A 24249-nucleotide genomic window follows, 5' to 3' on the forward strand; every position below is an offset into this window, starting at 1 on the left:
AGTGGGTGAAGGTGGAGACTCACTTTAATAGGGATCATGTTTTTTATGTCTACCTAGCAGCTCTAGTTTGAAAAAAAGTCTGCGCACAGCAGCCTATATAAGCTAGTATATTTCTGTATAATTTCTGTCAAAATATTTTACTATTGCCTGTGCATCTCACTTACAGATAAAAAGATGGCTGCCCGCAGCCACCACAAGGGGGAGCTCACTGTGTGTGACGCATACACGGATTTAATGACGGCATGATACAGTGAGCTCCCTCTAGTGGTGGCTGGAGGTAGACACAGATCATTTACATAGTAGTTATGCATCAGAAAGACGAAGATCCAAGCACTATAAAGGTGTATAAAGCCTGAGCTTTCTTCTCTATTCTGACAAATTAAGGAAACGTAAATCTGGTACACAGGAAATGAATCAATTGCTAATATCAACCAATCAAATCTCAGCTTTACATTTTCCAAAAATGAGAAAGAGAATCTGATTGGTTGATAATGGCAACTTCTCCAGTTTTCATAAATTCGCTCCAGTTCTACCTTAAAGGGGATGTCCACTTTCCTTAAAGGGGATGTCCACTTTCCTTAAAGGGGATGTTCACTTTTTTTATTACTTTAAAACAGGCAAATGGTAGTCACCTGAAGCCTCCTGCTGAAAGAGGAAGTAAGTGGCTGGCTGGGGAACTAGTAGCAGTATCGAGGCATGGTGCAGCCTGAGTATGATTTTTTTTTCTTTATTTTACAACCACTATGTGTCTATTTTTATTTTTTTTTTTAAAGATAATAGTCAACCCCTTTAATGCATGTGGACAACCTGGAAGAAAATCACAGAACTGAATAAACGTACCACTAGTTGTCAATGTAGAATCAAATGCTACAAAGAAACAATGAAATTAGTTTGTTGAACAGCACTCCCTGTGGTCAGGTGGGGTATTGCACGTTCTTATATTAAATTCATATCTAAATTGCAATACCACACCTGTCCACAGGAAGTGCTGTTCAACAAACTAATTTTATTGAAAGTATATATTCAGAGCAAAAATATGAGGCCCTTATAAGCAATAGCAGGAGCTGATCTCACTAATTGGAAGGGGATGCACATACTTTTGGTATCTTTTATGCATCCACAATTTAAGTAAAGGTCATTTGCTCTTTCTCTGACCATTAGCAGCTAATATGAAACATTCAGTGATGTGAAGTAGTGGAGTGGTGGTCAGATTATCCAGATAGGAGCGCAGTGCTCATGGAGAATTATCCATTTCCAAGGGCTCCCCCTTGTGGCTGTATGGAGAAGTGTTAGACCAAGTCTGACTATTAGGTTATAATGTGATCCCTTGGTGAAGCATTAGCAGGTACTTTTGGGCACTTGCTTTACTGCACTGCTGGGCGTCTTGAAGGCAGACATAGCAATATAAATATCTTCCCAGCATAAGCCCTTTGGTCCAGGATGTCTTGCGGCCACAGGTTTGAGCCCATCGCTGACATTTGATGGGCTGCATTTCTCAGAGACGCCATCGCCCGGTAGCAGCCCTACAGTGGCAGATTTGAAAGAATTCTCCAATGTGTTTTCTCCATTATCTGCCGGATTCTCACTTATTCCTGTATGATTAGCATTAGTCAGAGATCTGCTGCTGCCCACTGCTGGAGACAGGTTGGTATTACAGGTAGTGACGGATGGTGTTTCCATGCAGCGGTCTGCGATGCAGAACTCGTCGTTGTCTTCCGTGATCTCTGGTGCTTTAATGTAATCTATTTTATTTATGGGAATGATCTCGTAGTAATGAGGATTGAAGCTCATATGGATGTTCTGTAAAACAATATAAAGAATCAGTTGTCTTCCTATTGCCTTCTTACCGTTTTGTGTATGCAGCCCCCATGCAGATCTGTGGTCTTCTACCAGACTACAAACAAACTCTTTATGTTCCTTATTGCTTATTAGGTCTTAGCAGGACTCACAGTCCTTCTGTATGAGTGAGTTAAGAAGCAGGACTCACCGGCTGTCTCTATGAGTAGGCCGGGGAAGCAGGACTCACAGGCTTTATCTATGAGTGAATGGAGAAGCAACACAAGGGGAAGAGGGTAAGGAAGCCCAATGCCAGGGAAAGGGGGAGTGGAGACCCATAGGTAGATCTAATAGCACTCTGCCTCCCCTACCGTCCCTATATTGATTCCATACCAATCGCCGAGCAGGAACCTAAGCCCTGTATATATATATATATTTTATTTTTTTCCTCCTTTTCTGAGAGCAATAATTTTTTAATTTTTTTAATACACATAGCCAAGGTTTTATCATTACGGCAATGCCAAACTTGTGCAGTTGTTTTTTTTCTTTAGGTAATGAAAAGAATTTGGAAATTTGTAGAATTTTTTTTGTTAGTGATGTGAGATTTTTATTGTTAACATTAAGGCCATGTGCACACGTTCAGTATTTTTCGCGTTTTTTTCGCTATAAAAACGTGAAAAAAACGCTAACATATGCCTCCCATTATTTTCAGTGTATTCCGCATTTTTTGTGCAAATGTTGCATTTTTTTCCGCAAAAAAAATCGCATCGTGGAAAAAAAAGCAACATGTTCATTAAATTTGCGGAATTCCGGGGATTCCGCACACCTAGGAATGCATTGATCTGCTTACTTTCTGCACGGGGCTGTGCACACCATGCGGGAAGTAAGCAGATCATGTGCGGTTGGTACCCAGGGTGGAGGAGAGGAGACTCTCCTCCACGGACTGGGCACCATATAATTGGTAAAAAAAAAAGAATTAAAATAAAAAATAGTCATATACTCACCTTCGATGGCCCCGGAGTCTTCCCGCCTCTCACCGGTGCATGCTGCCGCTTCTGTTCCTATAGATGGTGTGTGTGAAGGACCTGCGATGACGTCGCGGTCTTGTGATTGGTCGCGTGACCGCTCATGTGACCGCTCACGTGACCGCGACGTCATCGAAGGTCCTGCACACACGCACCATCTATAGGAATGGACGCCGCTGAGGAGATCGGCTGTCTGCAGGTGAGTATAACCATTTTTTTTTTTTTTAAATATTTTTAAACATTCTATCTTTTACTATTGATGCTGCATAGGCAGCATCTATAGTAAAAAGTTGGTCACACTTGTTAAACACTATGTTTGACAAGTGTGACCAACCTGTCAGTCAGTTCAGTCATTCTGCAAGCTAATTACGCTTGCAAAATGCTAAAAAACGCAAAAAAACAGGAAAAAAACGCAAAAAAAAAAATGCGGATTTCTTGCAGAATATTTCTGGTTTTCTTCAGGAAATTTCTGAAAGAAATCCTGACGTGTGCACATACCCTAAGGGTAGAGTGTCATGCACAGTGTGGGGAGACTAAGTGCAACACGAGGAAAAGGAAGCCTGTTATGACCTGGTGGTAAGGTCCACACGGAGAAGACCTGGTGATTAGGTGCACACTGTAATGACCTGGTGGTTAGGTGCACACTGGATGACCTGGTGGTTAGGTGCACACTGAGATGACCTGGTGGTCAAAACAAAAACCTGAGACAAGCTCTGAGGAGGTGGTAACTCTACTGACCGCAATCCCTAATCCTGACACCAACACTAGAAGTAGCCATGGAGCGTTCCTAACTCTCCCTAGACACCTCTTCGCAGCCTAAGAGCTAACTACCCCTGAAGATGGAAAATAGAAAACTACCTTGCCTCAGAGAAAGTCCCCACATATATTGACTGTGAGTTAAGAGGGAAGTAACAAACGTAGGAATGAAAACAGATTTTAGCAAAGGGGGCCACAACCAGGGCCGTATTTGCCACTAGGCACTCGAGGGCACGTGCCTAGGGCGGGGACGATGCGGGGGGCGGCACCTGAGCAAGCGAGCAAGGTGTTTTTTTTTTTGTTTTTTTTTCCCCACCTCCCGACCGCCCCAACCCCCGCCCCCCCAGCCCCCCCCCGGGACCAGCCTCCCACCCACCCTCCGACCGCCGCCCCCCCCACCTCCCCCCGCCCTCCTTGAAGACGATACTCACCTTGCTCCAGCGATGCCTGGTCTCAGCTTCTGTAGCGCGTCCTGAGTGAGCGGTCATGTGGTACCGCTCATTAAGGCTCATGAATATGTGCATATTCATGAGCCTTAATGAGAGCGGTATCACGTGACCGCTCACACAGGAAGAATGAGCTGCGAGCCTGCGGTGGGGGGTTATGAGCCATGCATACAGCCAGGGGGGCGGATATGAGCCATGCATACAGGGGGGGGGGGAATTATGAGCCATGCATACAGGAGGTGGGGGGGGGATTATGAGCCATGCATACAGGGGGGCGGATATGAGCCATGCATACAGGGGGGGGAATTATGAGCCATGCATAGGGGGATATGAGGCATGCATACGGGGGGGGGGGGGATATCAGCCATGCATACAGGGGGGAATTATGAGCCATGCATACAGGAGGTGGGGGGGAATTATGAGCCATGCATAGGGGGATATGAGCCATGCATACAGGGGAGGGGGGGTGGAGAGATGAGCCATGCATAGGGGGGAATATGAGTCATGCATACAAGAGGTGGGGGGGATATGAGCCATGCATACAGGGGGCGGGGGGGTGGTGGATATGAGCCATGCATACAGGAGGTGGGGGGGAATTATGAGCCATGCATATGGGGATATGAGCCATGCATACGGGGGGGGGGGAATTATGAGCCATGCATACGCGGGGGGATATGAGCCATGCATATGGGATGGGAGGAAGATGAGCCATGCATACAAGATGGGAGGGGGGCATTATACACTATTGAGCATCATATGGGGTCATTATACAGTATGGAGCATCATGTGGGGTCATTATACAGTATGGAGCATCATGTGGGGTCATTATACAGTATGGAGCATCATTTGTGGCCAATATACAGTATGGAGCATCATGTGCGGCCAATATACAGTATGGAGTATCATGTGCGGTCATTATACAGTATGGAGCATCATGTGCGGTCATTATACAGTATGGAGCATCATGTGCGGTCATTATACAGTATTAAACATCATTTGTGGCCATTATACAGTATGGAGCATCATGTGCGGTCATTATACAGTATGGAGCATCATGTGCGGTCATTATACAGTATGGAGCACTGTGTGGCCATTATACAGTATGGAGCATCATGTGCGGCCAATATACAGTATGGAGCATCATGTGCGGTCATTATACAGTATGGAGCATCATGTGCGGTCATTATACAGTATGGAGCATCATGTGCGGTCATTATACAGTATTAAACATCATTTGTGGCCATTATACAGTATGGAGCATCATGTGCGGTCATTATACAGTATGGAGCATCATGTGCGGTCATTATACAGTAAGGAGCATCATGTGCGGTCATTATACAGTATGGAGCATCATGTGTGGTCATTATACAGTATGGAGCATCATGCGCGGTCATTATACAGTATGGAGCATCATGTGCGGTCATTATACAGTATGGAGCATCATGTGCGGTCATTATACAGTAAGGAGCATCATGTGGGGCCATTATACACTATGGAGCATCATGTGTGGTCATTATACAGTATGGAGCATCATGCGCGGTCATTATACAGTATGGAGCATCATGTGCGGTCATTATACACTATGGAGCATCATGTGCGGTCATTATACAGTATGGAGCATCATGTGCGGTCATTATACAGTATGGAGCATCATGTGCGGTCATTATACAGTATGGAGCATCATGTGCGGTCATTATACAGTATGGAGCATTGTGTGGCCATATTTTTTTGGTTATAATTATTGTATATGAAACAGTTGTGATCAGCAGTGCTAAATGGGTGTGGTTGGGACTTGGATATGGGTGTGACTAGTTGTGAAATGGGTGTGGTCAGAGGCGTGGCCTAAAATTTGCCGCGGCGCACTACATGCGCTGCAACCTTTATGCCTCTTTCCCTTCAAGAGTTGGGAGGTATGGTACCGCATTTGCCAGATCACAGCAAGTGCCACAAATCCCATAGGGAATGAATGAAGCCAAATGCAGTGTTGCCGTAAGTGATCCGTTGTAAGTGATCCGTTACGCGGCAGATGCGAAAAAACTGCCCGATCTGCTGCAAAAGGCTATTTTCACAACAGCGATTCTTGACAAAGTCACTGCCGATAGTGTCATACTCACCAACGGGGGAGGCAGCACTAAAAGTGCCTAGGGCAGCAGAAACTCTAAATACGGCCCTGGCCACAACTATACTAGATAGACAAAGAATAGCAAAGGGAACTGTGAGGTCAGTACAAAAACTAAAAATCCACGCAGAGTATTATATTATTATTATTATTTATTTATATAGCACCATTAATTCCATGGTGCTGTACATGAGAAAGGGGATACATACAGGGTTATAAATATCATTTACAGTAAACAAGTTTACAGTGACAGACTGGTACAAAGGGGAGAGGACCCTGTCCTTACGGACTTACATTCTATTCTATGAGTATGCAAAAAGACCTCCACACCGACTCACGGTGCGGGGGGGGGGGGCTAACTCTGCACCCCAGAGCTTCCAGCTAGCAAACAAATATCATAATGGCAAGCTGGACAAGACAAATAGCAAACACAGAGGAATAACCTCACATGCAAATGGACACAAAAATCATAAGCAAAAACTTAGCTTCTGCTGGAATGGACAGGCCATCTGAGAAATCCAAGAGAGATCTGAACCAGTCCTGAGACATTGACAGCTGGCATCAACTAACTAGCAAGGCCCAGTTAAATAGAAGACCAGCAGAAACAATGAGTGCTTCCAGCTGAGAAAGCACCATCAAGGAACAGCCGTGCCACTCAAAGCCACCAGAGGGGGCCCAAGAGCAGAAATCACCAAAGTACCATTCATAGCCACAGGAGGGATTCCAAGAACGGAATTCACAACAGTACCCCCCCCTTGAGGAGGGGTCACCGAACCCTCACCAGAGCCCCCAGGCCGATCAGGACGAGCCAAGTGAAAGGCATGAACCAAATCGGCAGCATGGACATCGGAGGCAACAACCCAAGAATTATCCTCCTGGCCATAACCCTTCCACTTAACCAGGTATTGAAGCTTCCGCCTCGAAATACGAGAATCCAAAATCTTCTCCGCCACATATTCCAACTCCCCGTTAACCAACACCGGAGCAGGAGGATCAACGGAGGGGACCATGGGCTCCACATTTCTCCGCAACAAAGATCTATGGAACACATTATGGATGGAGAAAGAAGCTGGAAGGGTCAAACGAAAGGACACAGGATTGATAATTTCAGAAATCTTATAAGGACCAATAAAACGAGGCTTGAACTTAGGAGAAGAAACCTTCATAGGAACATGACGAGAAGACAACCAGACCAAATCCCCAACGCGAAGCCGGGGACCAACACAGCGACGGCGGTTAGCAAAACGTTGAGCCTTTTCCTGAGACAGCGTTAAATTGTCCACCACATGAGTCCAGATTTGTTGCAACCTGTCCACCACAGAATCCACACCAGGACAGTCAGAAGGCTCAACCTGCCCCGAAGAAAAACGAGGATGAAAACCACAGTTACCAAAAAAAGGTGAAACCAACGTAGCCGAACTAGCCCGATTATTAAGGGTGAACTCGGCCAACGGCAAGAAGGTCACCCAATCATCCTGATCAGCAGAAACAAAGCATCTCAAATAGGTTTCTAAGGACTGATTAGTTCGCTCAGTTTGGCCATTTGTCTGAGGATGGAACGCTGAAGAAAAAGACAAATGAATGCCCATTCTAGCACAAAAGGACCGCCAAAACCTAGAAACAAACTGGGAACCTCTGTCAGACACAATGTTCTCCGGAATGCCATGTAAACGAACCACATGCTGAAAAAATAATGGAACCAAATCAGAGGAGGAAGGCAACTTAGGCAAGGGTACCAAATGGACCATCTTAGAAAACCGGTCACAAACCACCTAGATGACAGACATCTTCTGAGAAACAGGAAGATCAGAAATAAAATCCATGGAAATATGCGTCCAAGGCCTTTCCGGGATAGGCAAGGGCAAAAGCAACCCACTGGCACGAGAACAGCAAGGCTTGGCCCGAGCACATGTCCCACAGGACTGCACAAAAGAACGCACATCCCGCGACAAGGAAGGCCACCAAAAGGACCTAGCAACCAAATCTCTGGTACCAAAAATCCCAGGATGACCAGCCAACACTGAACAATGAACCTCAGAGATTACCTTACTAGTCCATCTATCAGGAACGAACAGTCTGCCCACTGGACAGCGGTCAGGTTTATCGGCCTGGAACTCCTGAAGCACCCGCCGCAGGTCAGGGGAGATGGCAGAAAGAATCACCCCCTCCTCGAGAATACCAGCCGGCTTAAGGATTCCTGGAGAATCAGGCACAAAACTCCTAGAAAGAGCATCAGCCTTCACATTCTTAGATCCCGGGAGGTATGAGACCACAAAATCAAAACGGGAGAAAAACAAAGACCATCGAGCCTGTCTAGGATTCAATCGCTTGGCAGACTCGAGGTAAATCAGATTTTTATGATCAGTCAAGACCACCACGCGATGCCTGGCTCCCTCAAGCCAATGTCGCCACTCCTCAAATGCCCACTTCATAGCCAACAACTCCCGATTGCTGACATCATAATTACGCTCAGCAGGCGAACATTTTCTGGAGAAGAAAGCACACGGTTTCATCAAGGAACCATCTGAATTCCTCTGAGACAAAACGGCCCCTGCCCCAATCTCAGAAGCGTCAACCTCCACCTGAAAAGGGAGAGAAACATCTGGCTGACGCAACACAGGGGCAGAAGTAAAACGACGTTTAAGCTCCTGAAAGGCGTCAACGGCCGCAGGGGACCAATTCATCACATCAGCGCCTTTCTTCGTCAAATCAGTCAAAGGCTTAACCACACTGGAAAAATTAACAATGAAGCGGCGATAAAAATTAACAAAGCCCAAAAACTTCTGAAGACTCTTCACAGATGTAGGTTGAGTCCAATCATAAATAGCCTGAACTTTAACAGGGTCCATTTCCATAGCTGAAGGAGAAAAAATGAAGCCCAAAAAAGAAACCCTCTGAACTCCAAAGAGGCATTTAGACCCCTTCACAAATAGCGCATTAGCACGAAGGACCTGAAACACCATCCTGACCTGCTTCACATGAGACTCACAATCATCCGAAAAGACCAAAATATCATCCAAATATACAATCATGAATTTATCCAGATACTTGCGGAAGATATCATGCATAAAAGACTGAAACACAGATGGAGCATTAGAAAGACCGAAAGGCATCACTAGATACTCAAAATGGCCTTCGGGCGTATTAAACGCTGTTTTCCATTCATCGCCCTGTTTTATGCGAACAAGATTATACGCCCCTCGAAGGTCAATCTTGGTAAACCAACTAGCCCCCTTAATCCGAGCAAACAAATCAGAAAGCAAAGGTAAAGGGTACTGAAATTTGACCGTGATCTTATTGAGAAGGCGATAATCTATACAGGGTCTCAAAGAGCCATCCTTCTTGGCAACAAAAAAGAACCCTGCTCCCAATGGTGACGAAGACGGGCGAATATGCCCCTTCTCCAAGGACTCCTTTACAGAACTCCGCATAGCAGCATGTTCTGGCACAGACAGATTGAAGAGTCGGCCCTTAGGGAACTTACTACCAGGAATCAAATCAATAGCGCAATCACAGTCCCTATGAGGAGGTAGAGAACTGGATTTGGGCTCGTCAAAGACATCCTGAAAATCTGACAAAAATTCAGGAACTTCAGAAGATGGGGAGGAGGAAATTGACATCAAAGGAACATCACTATGTATCCCTTGGCAACCCCAACTAGTCACAGACATCGACTTCCAATCCAGAACTGGATTATGTACCTGTAACCATGGAAAACCCAGCACAACAACATCATGCAAATTATGCAACACCAAAAAGCGAATATTTTCCTGATGTGCTGGAGCCATGTACATGGTCAATTGAGCCCAGTACTGAGGTTTATTCTTGGCCAATGGCGTAGCATCAATCCCCCTTAAGGGAATAGGGCTCTGCAAAGGCTCCAAGGAAAAACCACAGCGCTTGGCAAATTCTAAGTCCATTAAGTTCAGGGCAGCGCCAGAATCCACAAATGCCATAACAGAAAAGGACGACAATGAGCAAATCAGAGTAATAGACAAGAGAAATTTAGGCTGTACAGTACTAATGGTGACAGACCTAGCGAACCTCTTAGTATGCTTAGGACAATCAGAAATAGCATGAGTAGAGTCACCACAGTAAAAACACAGCCCATTCTGACGTCTGAATTTTTGCCGTTCATCTCTAGTCAAAGTCCTATTGCATTGCATAGGCTCAGGACTCCGCTCAGATGACACCGCCATATGGTGCACAGTTTTGCGCTCACGCAGACGCCGATCAATCTGAATGGCCAAAGACATTGATTCGTTCAAACCAGCAGGCGTGGGGAACCCCACCATAACATCTTTAAGGGCTTCAGAAAGACCCTTTCTGAAAATTGCTGCCAGGGCATACTCATTCCATTGTGTAAACACAGACCACTTTCTGAACTTCTGGCAATATACTTCTGCCGCTTCCTGACCCTGACACAAAGCCAGCAAAGTCTTTTCTGCGTGATCCACAGAATTGGGTTCATCATACAGCAAGCTGAGCGCTTGAAAAAATGCATCTACATTAAGCAATGCAGGATTTCCTGGCTCAAGAGAGAAAGCCCAGTCTTGCGGGTCGCCACGCAGCAAAGAAATTATAATCTTAACCTGCTGAATGGGGTCACCAGAGGAACGGGGTTTCAGAGCAAAAAACAATCTGCAATTATTTTTGAAGTTCAAAAATTTAGATCTATCCCCAGAAAACAAATCAGGAATAGGAATTCTAGGCTCCAATACCGGAGTTTGGACAACATAATCCTGGATACTCTGTACCCTTGCAGCAAGTTGATCCACACGAGAACACAAACTCTGAACGTCCATATCAGCACTTAAGTCTTGAACCACCCAGAGGTTAAGGGGGAAAAAAAGACAAAACAAGCTGCAGAGAAAAAAAAAAAAAATTGACTCAGAACTTCTTTTTCCCACTTTTGAGATGCATTAACACTTTGTGGCCAGCTGTACTGTTATGACCTGGTGGTAAGGTCCACTCGGAGAAGACCTGGTGATTAGGTGCACACTGTAATGACCTGGTGGTTAGGTGCACACTGGATGACCTGGTGGTTAGGTGCACACTGAGATGACCTGGTGGTCAAAACAAAAACCTGAGACAAGCTCTGAGGAGGTGGTAACTCTACTGACCGCAATCCCTAATCCTGACACCAACACTAGAAGTAGCCGTGAAGCATTCCTAACTCTCCCTAGACGCCTCTTCACAGCCTAAGAGCTAACTACCCCTGAAGATGGAAAATAGAAAACTACCTTGCCTCAGAGAAATTCCCCAAAGGAAAGGTAGCCCCCCACATATATTGACTGTGAGTTAAGAGGGAAGTAACAAACGTAGGAATGAAAACAGATTTTAGCAAAGGAGGCCACAACTATACTAGATAGACAAAGAATAGCAAAGGGAACTGTGCGGTCAGTACAAAAACTAAAAATCCACGCAGAGTATGCAAAAAGACCTCCACACCGACTCACGGTGCGGGGGGGGGGGGCAACTCTGCACCCCAGAGCTTCCAGCTAGCAAACAAATATCATAATGGCAAGCTGGACAAGAAAAATAGCAAACAGAGGAATAACCTCACATGCAAATGGACACAAAAATCATAAGCAAAAACTTAGCTTCTGCTGGAATGGACAGGCCATCTGAGAAATCCAAGAGAGATCTGAACCAGTCCTGAGACATTGACAGCTGGCATCAACTAACTAGCAAGGCCCAGTTAAATAGTAGACCAGCAGAAACAATGAGTGCTACCAGGTGAGAAAGCACCATCAAGGAACAGCCGTTCCACTCAAAGCCACCAGAGGGGGCCCAAGAGCAGAAATCACCAAAGTACCATTCTTAGCCACAGGAGGGATTCCAAGAATGGAATTCACAACAGAAGCCCAAACACTAGGAAAAGGGGGAGTGGAGACCCCTAGGCAGATCTAATAGCACCCTGCCTCCCCTACCGTCCCTATATTGGTTCCACACCAATCGCCGAGCAGGAACCTAAGCCCTGTAAATCCCTGGAGATAGGCCATGAATAGGGAAGGGGGGGTAAGAACTGGTCAGTCCCCACTGAGCACTAAAGATAAGATGGGAGACAAACAAGGGGGGAGAAACTTAATTCGAGCAGACTCCAGGGAGGTAACACCAAGCACCCTCCAAGAGCACCAGAGAGGAAGTAAGCCAACTGCTATTGCTCCAAGCCTTCACAAGGGGAAAATGTGAATGTCACCGACGGCACCCTGAAGTAGACTGAGAGTCTATAAACACCCAGGTCCAGTTGTGTCAATTAGAGCCGGAGGGAGGTCGCCACTGGGTCCAAAAGTCAGAAGGATTAAGAAAGTATCTGCAATGCCAAACGCAGAAACCTTCTGCAGCCATATAAGAGCAACTGTCTGCAGTATCTGACACACCCGTGACATGGGCTTTCTCTATGAGTGAATGGAGAAGCATGACTGACAGGTTTTCTCTATGAGTGAGTTGAGAAGCAGGACTCACAGGCTTTCTCTATTAGTAGGCAGGGATACAGGACTCACAGGCTTTCTCTATTAGTAGGTGGGATTACAGGACTCACAGCCTTTCTCTAGTAATAGGCGGGGAAGCAGGACCCACAGGCTTTCTCTATGAGTAGGAGGGGAAGCAGGACTTACAGGCTTTCTCTATTAGTAGGCAGGGAAGCAGGACTGAAATTGACATGTGCATATGTATTTGCCCCTTTTACTATGAAGCCCCTACATTTTCTGGTGCAAGGAATTAAGTTCATAAGTCACATGCTTAGTGACAATCTAAGTGTTACACGTCACATCTATCAGTATATACACTTTACCTTTTCTGAAAGGCTACAGAGGCTGCAACACCAAATAACAGGCATCACTAACCAAACAACACCATGAAGACCAAGGAGACCTCCAAACCACACCATGGAGACCAAGGAGATCTCCAAACACCACCATGAAGACCAAGGAGATCTCCAAACAACACCATGAAGACCAAGGAGATCTCCAAACAACATTATGAAGACCAAGGAGATCTCCAAACAACACCATGAAGACCAAGGAGATCTCCAAACCACACCATGAAGACCAAGGAGATCTCCCAACACCACCATGAAGACCAAGGAGATCTCCAAACACCACCATGAAGACCAAGGAGATCTCCAAACAACACCATGAAGACCAAGGAGATCTCCAAACAACACCATGAAGACCAAGGAGATCTCCAAACAACACCATGAAGACCAAGGAGATCTCCAAACACCACCATGAAGACCAAGGAGATCTCCAAACAACACCATGAAGACCAAGGAGATCTCCAAACAACACTATGAAGACCAAGGAGATCTCCAAACAACACCATGAAGACCAAGGAGGTCTCCAAACAACACCATGAAGACCAAGGAAGTCTCTAAACAAGTCAAGGACAAAGTTGTAGAGACATACAAGTCAGAGTTGAGTTGTAAAAATCTCCCAATCTCTGTTGATCTCCGGAGCATCATCAAATCCATCATCATTAAATGGAAAGAACATTATATCACAACAAACCTGCCAAGAGAGGGGGTCGCCCACCAAAGCTCTCAGCCCGGCCAAGGAGGGTATTAATCAGAGAGGAAGGACAGCGACCAAAGGTAACCCTGAAGGAACTGCAGAGTTCCCAAGCAGAGACTGAAGTATCTATCTATATGACCACAATGAGCTGTACACTCCATAGAGGTGGCCTTCATGAAAGAGTAAGCAGAATAAAGACTTTACTTACACACACAAATTGTAAGGCTTGTTTTGAGTTTTCCAAAAGATGTGGGAGACTCCCCAAATGCATGGAGGAAGGTGCTGTGATCAGATGAAGCTAAAATGTAACTTTTTGGCCACCAATGTAATCGCTATGTCTGGCGCCAAACCAACACAGCTTGTCACCTTAAGAACACCATTCCCACAGTGAAACATGGTGGTGGAAGGGGCATCATGCTGTGGGGAAGTTTTTCAGCAGAAAAGAAAGAGAAAATGGTCCGTGTCTAGTGGAAGATGGATGGTGTGAAATACAGGGATATTCTGGAGCAAAACCAGTTTCAGTCTGTCAGTGATTTGACACTGGGGCGGAGCTTCACCTTCCAACAAGGCAATGACCCAAAGCATACTGCTAAAGCAACACTCGAGTGGTGTAAGGGGAAATTTAAAAATGTTTTGGAGTGTCCGAGTCACAACCCAGACCTTAATCTAATGGAGAATTTGTGGTGAGACATGAAGATCGCTGTTCACTAGAGGAAACATTTAACGTGAAGGAGTTGGAGCAGTTTTGAATTGAGGAATGGGCAAAAATCCCAGCGGTAACTTGTGGAAAGCTCAAAGAGAATTATCCAAAGCGACTTGCAGCTGTAATTGCAGCAAAAGTTGGCTCTACAAAGTACTGACTTTAGAGGGGTGAATAGTTATGCACACTAAAGTTTTCAGTTATGTTGTAATATTTTTTGTTTGCTTCACAATAAAAAAAATATATTTTCATGTTCTTTACTGATGCAAAACCTCGAAAAAAAACTGAAATTCCAGAATATGAGGTAGCAAAACACAATAAATGGCAATGGGGAGGGGGTAACACTTTTGGAAGCCACTGTATGAATGGGTGGGGGCAGCAGGACTCACAGGCTTTCTAAATAAATGGGTGAAGGAATCAGGACTCGCATGCTTTCTCTATGAGTGGGCAGGGGGAAGCAGGACTCACAGGCTTCCGCTATGAGTTCTAGAAACAAGCAACTTTTAAAAAACAAAATACTTAAACAACTGATAGAAGATGATTTATCCCTGATCTCAGCCGTCACCTCCTCCATATTCCGCCCCGATATGCACTAGGAGAACTGCCAGAAGCAGGAAATATAGAGAAGTGGTTGTGGGTCACTCAAGTTCTTTTCCTGCTGTCTGAATATTAGACACTTGTCAAAAAGGGAAGAGGTTTTGCTAAGAAAATGTGAGAAATATAATGAGTGGTTTATAAGGTCCCTGATCGCAGTGGTCGACATTCTGTCTGGGGAAAATGTTAAAAAAGTCTACATCACTCTCTAAATAAAAGACCCGGCTCCACCAGAGAGATACATGACATACGGTTCCAGCACCATGCCAATCAGTGATGTACCTACCTGTTTAGGTTTGGCACAAAGTTTTTCCAGAGTCTTTTTATGATCTGGGATTTCTGGCCACACAAAAGGCTTAATTCTGTAAAAGTAATGTTAAAAAAGTTATATTTTTTAGTGAAAAAAATGGCAGATAGTTCACAATACAATGATGGAAATCACAGGAGAGTGATGCAGAAAATGTATTGGAAATTTGTGCAATAGAGATAATTGTCACACATCTTTTGCCACTAATATGGGTTTATTAATATTATCAGTGAGAGCTCCCCCTAGTGGTGGCTGGAGCCAGGCAAAATTATATGTATCTCTATGGGCTGTGAAGGGAAGCAATATATTTGGGGCTGTGCATTAGAACATTGCTCTGACCACCCTATTAATCTAGTAAGTAGAATTAGATTATCAGTTATTATTATATATTTCCTGAACAAAGTCCTTAAGTCAACCACACGATTTTAATCCTATGCTATAAATAAAGGGCTTATCATATGTACCCAAAGTGCATCATTCTGGGATTTTTTGGGTGTTTTCTAGACAGTTCAGAGATAGGGCTTAAACCGTGATAAGACATACAGTATATCGTCAGGCATAAAACTTTTATTACTTACCGGCTTTTCCAAAACACGGCAATCAATATAACTACAATAAGCAAGAAAAAAGGGACGCTGGTGCTCAAAATGATCGGCACGGTCGAATTTGTGTCCCCTTTGGAAAAAAAAATAGACAAGAGGCAAGTAAATAACAGATGTGATGTACATTGGTCTGCAAAACTTCATGGGGGTTATTCTCATCTTCATACATAAGAAGCCTTACTCTAGACCACCAGGGGATGGATCAAATAATATTCCTTCTGGTTTTGTAGAAAAATATCCTAAAAATGGACACCCGCAATGTAAAAATGACCTCCCCCTTCTACCCTAAAACCACCAACGTCAAGGGGAACTACCCTAGTTCTCCGGGGAATCAATACCCCATCCCACCTCCCGCCCCCTTCTATAACAGATCATTGCCCCAATCCGGTGACCAGATCTGATAGATTACGGAGGTTCATCCCAGCATACAGCCGTCCCCTTGCTGAGGGGATCTCGCCATTTTCTCTTACCATTGTCCTCTGTCTTGAAGATGCTTATTGTGCTCCACGGGCTCCAGGAGCCGTCATAGAATTCTACAGGTTTGGATCGAACTCTCGCCTCGTACTTTGTGGAATAATCTAGATTCCCCTTTGGAACATACAGGACCAGAGCTCTGATATTAAAACACTGAAAGATAAGGATAAGAAGAAAACAATGTGTAAGCGGGTTTGATAGAAATCCTGTTACTGAACTGCATTCGGCTTCTGGACTATCTTATCCTTTGTGTGGTGGATCGTATATGGACCTTCCAGCTTTTGCCTAAAATGAAGGTCTTGGGATTGTTCACTCTTCCCTTGCTCTGTTGATTGTGTGATGCTGGAGAAGGACCCCGTGACACCTGGTGGCAGCAGAGGGATCAACAGAGCGTAACCAAATGGAGAACCACCCACAGAGTGAGTACAGAAATTGGACTGTATCCCGTTTACAGGAGAGAGCCAGAGACCTGGGCCTGAACTACCAGGAACTGACTAAAGAGGCCTTAATTGACCTACTGGTGGGTGCTAGCCAGACCACCTCCTCCCAGATGTATGAAGGACAAGCTCGGGAGACGGGGATCCCCACCCCAAAAAGCCAGTGGGTGGTGTGGTACGAAGAAGAGATGGCGGTTCTGTGCCCAGGCGTCTCTCAGGAGTATAAGCAGGAGGCTGCCCGCCGGGCACAGCGGAGACAAGAAGCAATGGAGATCGAAAGAGGGAGTAACGCAATTTGGAATGTAAACCCAACGATCCGGGAGCCTGTACAGATCACCCAGACAGACTTTAAGCCATTTGATGAGGCTTCCGGAGATGTGGAGGGGTTCTTCAAGGACTTTGAGCAGCAGTGTGCTGTGATGGAGGTGCCCCACTCTAGCTGGATGCGTTTGTTAGTGGGACTCCTGAATGGTTGTCTGGCGGAGGCATACCTAACCATTGACTCACAGCGGAATCGGATTATAACAATGTAAAGCAGACTATCCTGGATTACCATGCTATCACCCCAGACTCATATAGGGCCAAGTTCCGAGACCTCCCATGCACCATGGTGGGACTGTTTAGGATGTATGCACATAAGATGTCCCAGGCATGTCGGAGATGGCTGGAAGCAGAAAACACCTTTACTGTGGAAGATGTTATACAGGGGTTCCTTTTAGAACAATTTTTGCCAAGTGCCCCACAGAATGACGGGAATGGGTCTGGGAGCACACACCGTGCACCATGCATAGAGCATGAGCCCTGGCCGATGAAGCCTTTACTATCCAACCGCAATGGAGGAGGCTTCTGGACAATGAACCACGGCCTTCTCCCGCGTCCCGTCCCCCTCCGATTATATCTGCCCCTCCACCCAGCCGTAGGCCGATGACAATCACAGCTCACAATCCTGGGCCCAAACAGTTCCGACCACGACCTGGGGGGAACACCAAGAGGAGATGTTATGGGTGTGGGTAACCTGGGCATTTGTCCCTCAAGAATTCGGAGGGAGCCCCACGCAGCCCCACCTCGTCCAGTGCATCTTGTGTACTCCATCCTGCCTGAAGAAGAGTTACCATCACCCCCATCCAAGTTGACCACCAACCACAGCACCATAGAGACCCCTCCTGGAGTGTATGGACTTCGGCCTTTGTCCCTCAGCTACCCAGAGCAACGGCATTGCCACCTGCAGGACATCTTAATTGATGAATGCAAAGTGTCGGAATTTAGAGACACGGGGGCATCCTGATTATCGCTGACCCCCATGTGGTTCGACCTGAGGCAATTCACCTGGGCCGTGGGAATTCCCATTGTCCTAGCGGGGGGTGCCCGCAAATATATACAGTGAATTTCGGTGCGTTTGGATTATGGTTTCGGAGAAAAACTGAGTTGGATTGGAGTTATGGGAGGACTTCCTTCAGATATCTTCCTTGGAAACGACATTGGGGAGTTACAGTGCCATTTTGTGGGAGCAGTCACCCGACTACAGGCCCTTCAGGCACCACGACATCCGGACCTCACCGGGGAGAAACCACCACGAACCACATCAGAGTTGGTAAGCAATACGTTTGCTGCTACTACATTGGGAGAGTCTTGGGATAGAGAGGAGTTTAGGAGAGAAATAGAGGGTGACAATTCCTTGGCAGCCCTTAGGCTAAGGGCAGAAACTGGGCAGGTGGGAGATAATGGGGATGGCTTCACTCGAGAAAATAGACTGTATTATCGCGTAACAGAGGTCAGTGACAGGGGCAACCCTGATGCTGTGACCAGGCAACTTGTTGGCCCTCAGAAGTACAGGGCATAGCTACTTCAACTGGCCCATGACATCCTCTTGACTGGGCATCAAGGGAGGAAAAGGACTGAAAAGACACTCACCCAAAGTTTTTACAGGCCTGGCATCTCGCAGTCAGTAGCCCATTATTGCTGCACCTGCGATGTGTGCCAGCGAATGCGGCATCCAGGAGCTCGACATAAGGTACCCCTGCAATCCCTGCCCATAATTGAAGAACCATTTCAACGTGTAGCTGTCGACATCATAGGTCCTCTGGCCCACCCCACCCAGCATGGAAAAAATATATCCTGACAGTGGTGGACTATGCCACGCAATATCCTGAAGCCTTGGCCCTGTCTAGTAATACAGCTGTAAAGGTAGCAGAGGCCCTTGTTACCATCTTTACCTGGGTAGGGTTTCCTAGTGAAATATTATCGGATCAAGGGACTCAGTTCATGCCAGATCTGGTCCAGTCCCTATGGCATACCTGTGGTGCACTGCCCTATACCACCCGCAGACCAACGGACTATGTCAACGCTTTAATGGAACCCTAAAAAATATCCTGTGGACTTTTGCTGATGTCGAAAAGGACTGGGAAAAATACCTGCCACATCTCCTCTTCGCCTATAGGGAGGTTCCCCAAGAGTCCACAGGGTTCTCTCCCTTCAAACTGCTGTTTGGCCGGAAGGTCCTTGGGCCTCTCACCCTTCTGAAAGAACATTTGGAGGGAGATATCAAAGACACCGAAACGCCCATTATTCCCTATGTTCTTGAGTTCAGAGAATGTCTCGCCCGGCTAGCTACCTTGGTTAACGAACATCAGCGAATGGCCCAGTCCAGACAAAAAACCTGGTATGACTAACGCCGGGACCTGGGAATTTATGGAAGGACAACAAGTGCTCATGATTATTGCTTCCAATGCCAACAAGCTTCAAGCAACATGGGAAGGCCCTTATCAGGTTGTCAAGAAAATTAATGACACTAACTACGTTATTGCCCTGGAATCTAGTGGTTGACGACAGAAGACCGTTCATATCAACATGCTGAAAGAATATTACGACCAATCTCTGCCTGTTCTATCCGTCTGCCACCCACCTGGTGATACCACAGAGGACGAGTATCTCCCCGATCTTTCCCAGGATTGATGATCTATTGGATCGTCTGGCCAGTGCCCAATTTATATCCACGTTAGACTTGAGCAAGGGGTACCGGCAGATACCCTTAACGGAGGACGCTCCGGAGCGCTCTGCCTTCATTACTCCATTTGGGCTTTTTGGGTTCCTGAGAATGCCCTTCGGGGTGAAAAATGCCCCAGCTACTTTACAGAGACTGGTAGATCGACTGTTAGAACAATGTCAGGACTTTGCCTGTGCTTACTTGGATGACATTGCCATTTTTAGCACAACCTGGGAGGAACATCTTAAACACTTGGGCATAGTGCTCATAGGACTGACCATTCGCCCTGATAAATGCCAAATAGGGATGGATGAGGTGCAGTACCTCGGGCATAGAGTAGGGGGTGGGACCTTAAGGCCTGAGCCTGCCAAGGTGGAAGCCATTAGCAACTGGTGTAGACCCCCGACTAGAAAGCAGGTACTTGAATTTTTAGGAACTGCGGGTTACTATAAAAAAATTGTTTATAATTTCAGTACCTTGGCCAAGCCACTAACCAACCTGACCCGCAATAACATGCCTAGGAATGTGACGTGGACGACTGCATGCGAGGATGCCTTTTCAGCATTAAAGACCACCCTCATCACTGCTCCTGTCTTGGCTGCCCCTGACTATGAGCGCAGGTTCCTCGTGCAGACAGATGCATCCACCTTCGGGTTTGGGGCAGTACTTAGCCAAGTGAACGCCGCCGGAGAAGAACATCCTGTTTCTTTTGCCAGTTGGAAACTACTGGATCGGGAAGTTGCCTATGCCACCATTGAAAAGGAGTGCCTTGCCATCGTATGGACAATAAAAAATTGCAGCCATCCTTGTATGGCAGAGACTTTACAATTGTCACAGACCACAACCCCCTCACATGGCTGAACTGCGTATCAGGGGACAATGGAAGATTGCTGCGGTGGAGCTTGTCCTTACAACCCTACAGCTTCTCCATCCAATACAAGCGGGGAAGCCAACACCAGAACGCCAATGGACTGTCTCTACAAAAAGAACCATAGTCTCCTTCAGGCCTCCCTACCCCTGCCACTGTACGAGGAACTATAAACCATTGAGCAATGTGGACTAAAGTGAGCAGGCCAGAGGTCTGTGTAGACCTCATTGCGTGCTCACTTATTATGAGGGGGGAGAAGTTGTGATGGTGGGATATGGTATCTGGGTTTCATTCTGTCTATATTCATATCTTACTGATTTTCATAGTCTTCTCTTGTGGCTCTGTGTCCCTCTGTAGGATGAGTTGATATTTGTTAATTGATGAATAGCTGTTATTTGCCATCTGATATCAGCCCCCACAATACTGTAAAAGCTCTGATGAGGGTTTCTACACTTACAATCTTGTGGTGTCCAGTCGTATATACTTCATTTTTACAATCCTGCAACATAAAAATATCAGTTTACTGGCATCATAGTGACAAATGGAAGTGGCCAGTTAAAAGTAACCTGTCAAGAGAATAATTATCTCTGTACTGTGACATCACTGTGTGTATTATCCCTGTACTGTGACATCACTGTGTGTATTATCTCTGTACTGTGACATCACTGTGTGTATTATCCCTGTACTGTGACATCACTGTGTGTATTATCCCTGTACTGTGACATCACTGTGTGTATTATTTCTGTACTGTGACATCACTGTGTGTATTATCCCTGTACTGTGACATCGCTGTGTGTATTATCCCTGTACTGTGACATCACTGTGTGTATTATCTCTGTACTGTGACATCACTGTGTGTATTATCCCTGTACTGTGACATCACTGTGTGTATTATCCCTGTACTGTGACATCACTGTGTGTATTATTTCTGTACTGTGACATCACTGTGTGTATTATCCCTGTACTGTGACATCGCTGTGTGTATTATCCCTGTACTGTGACATCACTGTGTGTATTATCTCTGTACTGTGACATCACTGCGTGTATTATCCCTGTACTGTGACAACACTGTGTTTATTATCCCTGTACTGTGACATCGCTGTGTCTATTATCCCTGTACTGTGACATCACTGTGTGTATTATCCCTGTACTGTGACATCACTGTGTGTATTATCCCTGTAATGTGACATCACTGTGTGTATTATCCTTGTACTGTGACACACTGTGTGGATTATCCCTGTACTGTGACATCACTGTGTGTATTATCCCTGTACTGTAACATCACTGTGTCTATTATCCCTGTACTGTAACATCACTGTGTGTATTATCCCTGTACTGTGACATCACTGTGTGTATTATCCCTGTACTGTAACATCACTGTGTGTATTACCCCTGTACTGTGATATCAATGTGTGTATTATCCCTGTACTGTGACATCACTGTGAGTATTATCCCTGTACTGTGACATCACTGTGTGTATTATCTCTGTACTGTGACATCACTGTGTGTATTATCCCTGTACTGTGACATCGCTGTGTGTATTATCCCTGTACTGTGACATCACTGTGTGTATTATCCCTGTACTGTGACATCGCTGTGTGTATTATCCCTGTACTGTGACATCACTGTGTGTATTATCTCAGTACTGTGACATCACTGCGTGTATTATCCCTGTACTGTGACAACACTGTGTTTATTATCCCTGTACTGTGACATCGCTGTGTCTATTATCCCTGTACTGTGACATCACTGTGTGTATTATCTCTGTACTGTGACATCACTGTGTGTATTATCCCTGTACTGTGACATCACTGTGTGTATTATCCTTGTACTGTGACATCACTGTGTGTATTATCCCTGTACTGTGACATCACTGTGTGTATTATCCCTGTAATGTGACATCACTGTGTGTATTATCCCTGTACTGTGACACACTGTGTGTATTATCCCTGTACTGTAACATCACTGTGTGTATTATCCCTGTACTGTGACATCACTGTGTGTATTATCCCTGTACTGTAACATCACTGTGTGTATTACCCCTGTACTGTGATATCAATGTGTGTATTATCCCTGTACTGTGACATCACTGTGAGTATTATCCCTGTACTGTGACATCACTGTGTGTATTATCTCTGTACTGTGACATCACTGTGTGTATTATCCCTGTACTGTGACATCACTGTGTGTATTATCCCTGTACTGTGACATCACTGTGTGTATTATCCCTGTACTGTGAAATCACTGTGTGTATTATCCCTGTACTACAACATCACTGTGTGTATTACCCCTGTACTGTGATATCACTGTGTGTATTATCCCTGTACTGTGACATCACTGTGAGTATTATCCCTGTACTGTGACACACTGTGTGTATTATCTCTGTACTGTGACATCACTGTGTGTATTATCCCTGTACTGTAACATCACTGTGTGTATTATCCCTGTACTGTAACATCACTGTGTGTATTACCCCTGTACTGTGATATCTGTTGTGAATTCCGCTCTTGGGCTCCCTCCGGTGGTTGTAAGTGGCACTTTTGTGAGTTCTGCTCTTGGGCTCCCTCCGGTGGTTTTAAGTGGAACGGCTGCTCCTTGGATTTAGCAGTCAGCAGCTGCTTCCACTGATCGTCTATTCTGGCTCGGCTATATAGCCTGGCTTCATCCTTCAGCCAGTGCCAGTTGTCAATGGTTCCTGGTTGGATTCACATCTCTGCTTGGATTTCCCTGATATTCTGACCAGTTCAGCAAAGATAAGTCCTTTCGTTGTTCTTTTGCAGTCCACATTTTGTGGACTTTATCGTTCAGCACATGCTATGTTTTTTCTAGTCCAGCTTGTCAGTATGGATTTATTCAGTTAAGCTGGAAGTTCTGGGAAGCAGATTTACCCTCCACACCTTTAGTCAGGTGTGGAGATTTTTGTAAACTCTGTGGTGGATTTTTCTAGTTTTTTAATACTGACCACACAGTATTCTGTCCTATTCTATCTATCTAGCTAGACTGGCCTCCTTTGCTTCATCCTGGTTTCATTCTGTGTATGTCATTTCTCTCTCCACTCACAGTCAATATTTGTGGGGAGCTGTCTATCCTTTGAGGAATTTCTCTGAGGCAAGATAGCTTTCCTGTTTCTATCTTTAAGGGTAGTTAGTCCTCCGGCTGTGACGAGGTGTCTAGGGAGTGACAGGAACATCCCACGGCTACTTCTAGTGTTGTGTTAAGCTCAGGAACTGCGGTCAGTACAGGTACCACCTCCTCCAGAGCTCGTCCCATGTTGCTCCTAAACCACCAGTTCATAACAGTACAACTGGCCAAAAATGAATTAAATGCATCTCAAAAGAAGGAAAAAAAAGTTCTGAGCCATTTTTTTTTCTGCAGTCTGTTTTGTATTTTTTTTCCTCTTAATCTCTGGGTGGTTCAGGATTTTGGCGCTGACATGGATGTTCAGGGTTTGTTTTCTCGTGTGGATCAACTTGCTGCAAGAGAACAGAGTATCCAAGATTATGTTGTCCAGACTCCGGCTTTAGAGCCTAGAATTCCTACTCCTGATTTGTTTTTTGGGGACAAATCTAAGTTTTTGAACTTTAAAAATAACTGCAAATTGTTTTTTGCTTTGAAACCCCGTTCCTCTGGTGATCCCATTCAGCAGGT

The 24249-nt window shown here is 45.5% G+C and overlaps 1 protein-coding gene across 1 annotated transcript in view; it reads right to left on the bottom strand.

Moving 5' to 3' along the window:
• Positions 1–754: 754 nt before the first annotated feature.
• The window catches only part of IL7R (interleukin 7 receptor), a 74713-nt gene continuing 51218 nt past the window's right edge, over positions 755–24249 (bottom strand). The window contains exons 5-9 of the mRNA XM_077281684.1: positions 21059–21100; positions 16310–16466; positions 15816–15912; positions 15217–15292; positions 755–1800 (exon numbers count right to left, since the gene is read on the bottom strand). Of these exons, the coding sequence (XP_077137799.1) occupies positions 1339–1800; positions 15217–15292; positions 15816–15912; positions 16310–16466; positions 21059–21100 (834 nt within the window). The 3' untranslated portion in view covers positions 755–1338. The remainder of the gene's footprint in view (positions 1801–15216; positions 15293–15815; positions 15913–16309; positions 16467–21058; positions 21101–24249) is intronic.

Source organism: Ranitomeya variabilis, chromosome 1 (assembly GCF_051348905.1).
Source record: "Ranitomeya variabilis isolate aRanVar5 chromosome 1, aRanVar5.hap1, whole genome shotgun sequence".
NCBI classification, from domain to species: Eukaryota; Metazoa; Chordata; class Amphibia; order Anura; family Dendrobatidae; genus Ranitomeya; species Ranitomeya variabilis.